This window comes from Bidens hawaiensis, unplaced genomic scaffold (assembly GCF_021521415.1).
Source record: "Bidens hawaiensis isolate Kalapana, Puna unplaced genomic scaffold, B.hawaiensis_p1.1 tig00013678_1, whole genome shotgun sequence".
NCBI classification, from domain to species: domain Eukaryota; kingdom Viridiplantae; phylum Streptophyta; class Magnoliopsida; order Asterales; family Asteraceae; genus Bidens; species Bidens hawaiensis.
The window spans coordinates 167,229-174,748 of record NW_027492162.1 but is presented as its reverse complement, the minus strand read 5'-3'; the positions used below and the strand labels follow the sequence as shown (position 1 = coordinate 174,748).

Genomic DNA, 7,520 nt, shown 5'->3' with positions numbered 1-7,520 from the left:
TTGTCAGAAATCAAAATCAGGGTTTTAGGGTTTATAATAAGTTCCCAAATCACTGGTTCCTTCACAGCATCAAGATGGGTAGATCAAAGAAGGGTCCTAAATTCGCTGTAATGAAGAAATTGGTCTCTCACAAAGCAATCAAACAGTAACTATTCTCATTCTCTTTCACCTTATTATTAACCTTTTTATCGCATTGATTTGTATCTATTATTTTTCTTCAGACATAAAGAAGAGGTTTTGAACCCTAATAAAAAAGATTTAACCAAGGACAATCTCCCCAGAAACGTGTAAGTCTTTAATCCATAGATGTGTTACGGCTCGTGTTGAGCTTTGTATCTAAAGCTCGAGCTCGGATTGTGAGTTCGTTTATTATTTATAAATTAGTTATTTTATATATAAGATTATTTACTTGTACATTGATAATTATATATTTTATGTATAATAATATACATTACTTAATTATTATCGTAGTTGTTAATTGGGAATAGCGGTAAATAGAGACAAGCTACCTATACGCCATTTGATGTTTAGCGATAACGTATTAGATTTTTTTTTTAAAATTAGGATTTTATTCACAAATTTAAGTTTTTTTTATGCAGTTAGTGAAGGTTACAGCTGTTTGGTCAATTAAAATGCGTAAAAATTCGGTTTTTAATATTTAAAGAAAACACTGAGTGTCGTTATTACACGCTATTGAGCGCAGATAGCGATGATCCAGCGCTTCGGTATTCGCTATAGCACTCGCTATTAAACTATTAATGATTTTTATCGTAACCTTATACATAATAATTGTAATTGTGTAAATCAAAATTATACAATTGAAAAGATCATTTAGGCTTGCAAGACTTGAGCTTGATATGTGAAGCTCGGGTTTGTTTATTAAATGAGCCTGATAAAATCTTTAGCTCTTTTAAGCTCGGCTCAAATCGAGTTTGTAACGAGGTGATATTGAGTAGCTTACGAACGGGTCGGATCGTTTACACCCATATTTGAAGTTTTTGATTTGGGATTTGTGATTTGCAGACCTTATGTTTCGTCTGCTCTGTTCTTCTCGCACAATACGGCGTTAGGACCTCCTTATCAAGTTTTGGTTGATACCAATTTTATCAATTTCTCTATCCAAAATAAAGTGAGTTTTGCTTAATATTATTTGAGAATTTTTTTAGGTGTTAATTACACGAAAGTTAGTCAAGTTTTGGTTCTTAATGTTTGATGTAGTTGGACTTGGAGAAAGGAATGATGGACTGCTTATATGCAAAATGTAAGTTTTTATTCCATCTTTTACGTTAAAAACCATCGTTATAGATTAACAATGAACATAGTTGTTGATCAATTGTAATTGATCTAGTACCATCATCATTTTTGTTACATTAGCAAGGAGTATGTAAGAATAAAAAATAATTTTAGTCCAATATTTTTTTTTCTACAGGTACTCCATGTATCACGGATTGTGTGATGGCTGAGCTTGAGAAGCTTGGTCAAAAATATCGTGTTGCTTTAAGGTAGCTTATCTCGTGACTTTGTTAAATTGTTTGTCAACCTTTGTTTGATGATCTCAAGTTCTACTTCTCACCTATGAAGTACAAGTTATAGCTCCTCAGACATTGTTATTTGTTGTAGATTAGTTCAAACAACACATGTTCAAATAAAACGGTCTAATTTAGGATAGATATATTGTTAGTTTGGATATTAGGAAACACCTGCAAACAAATGGTAAGGTGCGATATCAACAATAATTTCAGACTCACTGTGATGGCAAGCAAAGAATAGAAAATTAAATCAGAAAGTGAGATATTGACACAAGAAAGATTATTGTAAACCGTTTGCCTCTTTCATTTCTACAGTGTTTTAAATAGAACATCTACATACATTTAATTTCTAGAAAGCCACTCTGGTTTTCACTAGTTTAGTTGCTGAAATTTAAATGTGCAAAAATGTAAATAAAGAAAAAGAATGTGCAAGGAATATAAGTGTTGATATGTATACTTATACAACGTGGCTATTGTGGATTGCAGAAATAAAATTGAAGGTTGACTTTCGCTGCATGATGTTCCATTTACAACCCAATTGAATAGATCACTGAAGGGTAATCTGGTCAATTGGATTGCAAATGCAACTTTGGGCAGTTGAAGTCAATCTTCACTTGTGTTTCAATAACCCACGAAAACCATGTTATGCAAGAGTCGATGTCATCGTTTATATTTCATGTATATTCTTTTTCCTTGTTCATATTTCTGCATGTATATTTCTCAGGAAGAAGGTTAGTGGAGATCATGGATAGTTTTCTAGAAATTTACTGTTGTAAGTGTTATCTTTCAGGCTTTGTAGAAATGAAATGGCATATAATTTAAAAGAAAATTTTCTTATGTTATTTATCTCACTTAGAGGAGTCTTCTCTTCTTTGCCTTTCTGTATCCAAACTAGATGTAGGTCTATTCTAAATTCGATCGTCAGAATTAAGGTTTGTTGTTCAAAGGAAATCTTGAAACTTGAAAGTGGTATTTTTATTTTAAAGAAATGAACGTAGATGTTTAAAAATGTATTGAGAGCATTAAACATACTGATTGCTTTGTATCTTGCTCAATGGAATACTCATTTTCTTATTTGCTTAAAACAGAATTGCCAAGGATCCAAGATTTGAAAGGCTTCCATGCGTTCACAAAGGGACTTATGCCGATGACTGCATTGTTGAAAGAGTTACTCGGGTAATTACTTAAATACTCATTAGATGCTTGTTTCTTTGTTCATCACTAAATTGAAAATTGATCTCGAACTCCACTCAACTTGATTTAGCTCAGTTTTAAGCACATAAAATCAATGGTCCCATGTTTGATATCACGGAGTTAGATTTATAACGATCCACTTTTATTTTGCCCATGCGTGGTATGATGTTTGAAATCACGAACTGTATATGGTGCAACTAACACATCATCAGAAACTTGATAGTTATACATTTATAATGCACAGATGGATGTAAAGTATAAGAGTTTTGTAGATCTCAGAATTGAGGGTTGTAAGTGTTGATGTAGATTTGTAGCTTTGGAAGTTGAGGTCGTTAAAGTAAACAAACGAACTTGAGGGTTGTGAAAGTCAAAGAAACTGTTGTTCTTTAAACAATCTCAACTTTCAAATCTATAGATATAGAACATCAACTTTCACAAGCCTCAACCTTCTTAGCCAGACTTTCACATCTACAAAACAATTGTATTTGATAACAGTTTGTGTATGTATGTATATAAACACCATTTATTATAGTTTTGAGATTTTGTATTAAAGTTATAGCGTCCATGGTTCTTGATTATAAACATAGTGTCAAATGGGTGCAAAATTAATCTGCATCATTAGTTGTTACAAATGTAACAAGAAAATTTTAAAATTTTTATATGTTACTAATGTATGAACCAAAGGTAACCACTTTCAAAACCATCATGTACTATTTACTGAATCTGATAAAGTTTTTCTGTTGAAACAGCACAAATGTTATATGGTAGCAACTTGTGATAGAGATCTGAAGCGTAGGATTCGCAAGGTATGTTGTATTTCAGCAAATCTTCTATTTTCTTTTTGTTTTGAACATAGAAACTTATATTGGATTGATATTTTTGGAATTAGATACCTGGTGTGCCAATTATGTATATCACTCAGCACAAGTACTCGATTGAAAGATTGCCTGAAGCAACAATGGGTGGAGGTAGGTTAATCACCCTTAAATATTCTTGCAAGCATTAATAAAAGATGGCTTTGGGTTTTCATCGAATCAACCCGCTAATCATACTCCCAAGTGTACTAACTCTTACTTTTGTTCTTGTTGCAGCTCCAAGAATATGATGTTTAAGTTTGTTACTGCATGTTATTCCTGATTAGCTTTAATGATAGTTTTTGCACAAACTGCTGATAGCTGTTGTTACAACTGTTTATTGTTCTCCAAGAATGTGTCGTCATTTTATTTTATGGGTTTTGTCTTATGACACAAATACGAGATGTGAACAAAGATCTGTTTTGTTTTAAAAGAGTAGCGTTTGAGATATATGTTTTCAAAGATCTGTTTTGTTTTAAAAGAGATGAAAAATCAAACCAAAACCTAAATTTTAGTTTTCTGGTTTTAGGAAACCGATTAATTTCAAGTTTTTGATTATTAGTATTAGTCAAGTTCAGTAATAAGTTGGTTCCAGTTTTATATCTGAGCTTGAACTGTTAGGTTAATTGCACTAAAAGTCCCCTTTTATGCATCTAGCATATAACACAGTTGGATTACCTATCAACGAGTTTAATTTTAAGCACAAGTACATGTGTTAAACTCAAGACATGAATACCTTGAATATGTCCAAAAAGTATATCTTATATCATTTGTCATTAGACGTGCACAATTCGGGTTCACCTTGAAAACCCGAACCGGTTTGGAACCGGTTTTTTTCACCCCGGGTACAAAATGACACCGGTTCCAGTCAGGAACCGGTTCGGTTCCCGACCCGAACCGATGCCCAGAAATGCAAACTTTTAGGAACCGGGTAGGGTGGAACCGGAACCGGTTTTTACGTAAAAACCGGTTCCACCGGTTTTTTTTGAAATTTAAACATTATAGCCGTTAGGAACCGGTTCCAACGGCTATATAGCCGTTTTTGACCGTTGGAACCGGTTTTTTAACTATAAATAGGTTATCTTCTTTCTATAAATAGCAAGGTTTGTTTGTGTACTTGTTAAACCACTCCCAAAAGTATGTATCTAATTAAGCTAGATATAAGAAATGTGTTGCAGTGGGAAGCATAAAACTAATTCGGTTATAAGCACAAATTATAAATAATTTTAAAAATATATAAGCATGTTATATTGGAGGTTAATTCTGAAACGGGTCGTTAAAAAAGTTAACGGGTAGGTTTTGAAGGATAGTGAAAGTTGAATGGCTAAATCACAAGATTTTTAAAAATATGGTTGATCTATTTGGAATGTTTATTTAGTTTAGTAAGAGTATTATTGTTTACTTAGTTTCTTAGAATATGACATTGTGTGTTTAATCAGTGGCAGATTTAGAACCAAATGTCAAGGGTAACGTTTAAAAAAAAAATATAACTGTATTTCATACAGTGTAAATCAAATTAAACAAAAATAAAAATACGATGATAAATAAATTAAACACATGGGCTGCATATTTATCCCATTCGGTTTTTGAAAGCTTGATATCCAGTCATTACATCCTCTTCTTTTACTTTATTAAGAATCTATTTCGACCGCACAAATTAAAGCATTATTCAAATACTCATCACCCATTCGATTGCGCAAATTCGTCTTAAAAGCTTCATTTCAGAAAAACACCTTTTAACGGTTGCGATTGCAGCCGGTAAAACCAACGCTAGCTTCAATATACGATATGTAAGGCCCCGAACCCGGTAGCCCTACTTTAGCGTCGGATTTACTCATAAACACAGTCCTTCAAATCAGAGTTTATTAAAACTTTTCGCGGAATATAAAACATCAATCATTTGTTACAAAACATTAAATCTTTTCTTTGATACCATAACACAAAACTTTATTTTTAAAACATCTTTACTTCTTTCTTCAGATGCCAGCCGTTCAATCCATGCCGTGTGTCATCCTCATGCTAGCTCTGTAATCGGCTCACCTGCGTGCATACTAAAAGTCAGCTACACTGAGTGAGTTCTAGTTAATCAGGCAGCATACAATCTATTCCCATATATTACTTCCCATATCCGAAGACACATATTACTACCTTAACCTTGTATAAATATCCATAGGAGGATCGTCACGTAATATTTATTAAAAGAACCATTACCATTGCCCTACCATATATAATTTCCATAGGAGGAACACTATACTATCCATAGAAGGAACACTCTGTATACTTTCCATAGAAGGAACACTTTACTATCCATAGAAGGAACACTATACTTTCCATAAAAGGAACACTATACTTTCCATAAAAGGAACACTATACTTTCCATAAAAGGAACACTATACTTTCCATAAAAGGAACACTATCTATACGTTATTATTTAATATCCATGTAAGGAGCTAATCACTTCCCTTGACGATACGTGCAATATCCGAAGATCGTTCACGTACCGACAAGCTTTCATTCATAATGTTCATACATCATCCTTACATTACAAGCAATATTAATATCTTTATTTATATCCTGACAGTACGTGCAATATCCGAAGATCATTCACGTACCGTCAGACAATCAATCGTTTCTATCACATATGTCATACACGGCATACACCTCTTTTCTCGGATATTGGTATGGTTCGGTTCCCTAATTCCCAAATATTAGTAGGGTTCGATTCCCTCTTCGTTACCATACAACCATACATCATACCTCGAGTTTTAGTAGGGCTCGGTACCCTTTTCGTAACCATACAACCATACATTGTCATTTCTTTCTTCTATTATCTCCATCATGTTCATACACATAAACATACCTAACATACTTACCTTATACATAGCGTTACAACCTGACAGTACGTGCAATATCCGAAGATCGTTCACGTACCATCAAGCAATCATTCATACATTTCACATTATCCACATAAGGCATACACTTATCTCTTAGGATAAGTGTATTAACTATCACATTGAGTATGCACACAGCCCCGAAAACATAACAAGGAATGGGGCTAGAAACTCACCTGAATTCTGCTTCTTTTTCTGATAGCTGTAAATCCCTTCTCTATCTGAGCTCGGCTGACTGTACAAGTTACACGTATCAATACTCGCCTGATCTAATCTGGTGGCCTAGTAGTGGCTTACTTAACTTATCGCTTTTTAATTTATTTTCTAATCAAACTTAGCTCTAGGCGAAGTTAACCTTAGGCGAACTTAGCTGTAGGCGAAGTTACCAGCTAGGCGAACTTAGCTTTACAGCGAAGTTGCCATCAGGCGAACTTGGCTTCAGGCGAAGCTGTCATCAGGCGAACTTGGCTTCAGGCGAAGCTGTCATCAGGCGAACTTGGCCTCAGGCGAAGTTACCAGTTAGGCGAACTTAACTTTACAGCGAAGTTGCCATTAGGCGAACTTAGCTTGCAGGCGAAGTTCATCAGGCGAACTTAGCTTGCAGGCGAAGTTCATCGCGTTGAAGGCGAAGTTGCCCAGATGCAGGCGAAGTTACCCAGGCAGCCGCTGTTCGGTTTCTTTCCAGCATTTTGAGCGTTTTTAACACCCTTGCTATGGTTCAATATCACCCACTACGCTTCCCGGCCATTTTCGGTCGCTTATACACTAAAAAGCTTGGATCTTTAAACTTTAAAGATCAAGAATCATACCTTTTTGGGCTTGTTTGGATCTCGTTTACTTGCTAGTACACTAACCTCTCTCTCTCGGACCTGCCCGACTCTTCCCTTGGCTCGGCCGGCCGGCGGCGGTATGTGTGTGGTGTGTGTGTGTGTTTTGGGGTGTTAAGGAGTTTGGTGAAAATGAAGATATTTTGGGATTTTGGGGGTATTTATATCCCTGAAATCCCATTCTCATTTAACCCATCTCAATTAATCCAAATCCATAACCAACGT

At 34.8% G+C, this 7,520-nt stretch overlaps 1 protein-coding gene across 1 annotated transcript; it reads left to right on the top strand.

The window, feature by feature from the left end:
- On the top strand, positions 1 to 4,006 carry LOC143544663 (uncharacterized). The gene is made up of 9 exons (XM_077036714.1): positions 1 to 145; positions 222 to 287; positions 1,024 to 1,129; positions 1,219 to 1,261; positions 1,430 to 1,502; positions 2,618 to 2,705; positions 3,473 to 3,529; positions 3,613 to 3,691; positions 3,815 to 4,006. Exons 1-9 carry the CDS (start codon positions 75 to 77, stop codon positions 3,826 to 3,828), a joined length of 597 nt encoding a protein of 198 aa, XP_076892829.1. The 5' UTR covers positions 1 to 74; the 3' UTR covers positions 3,829 to 4,006.
- The last annotated feature ends 3,514 nt before the right edge of the window (positions 4,007 to 7,520 follow it).

Coding starts and splice junctions, on each gene's coding strand:
- LOC143544663 (XM_077036714.1), top strand. CDS start 75: ATGGGTAGATCAAAGAAGGGTCCTAAATTCGCTGTAATGAAGAAATTG. Junction 1,262..1,429: donor GGACTGCTTATATGCAAAAT/GTAAGTTTTTAT, acceptor TTTTTTCTACAG/GTACTCCATGTATCACGGAT. Junction 2,706..3,472: donor TTGTTGAAAGAGTTACTCGG/GTAATTACTTAA, acceptor CTGTTGAAACAG/CACAAATGTTATATGGTAGC.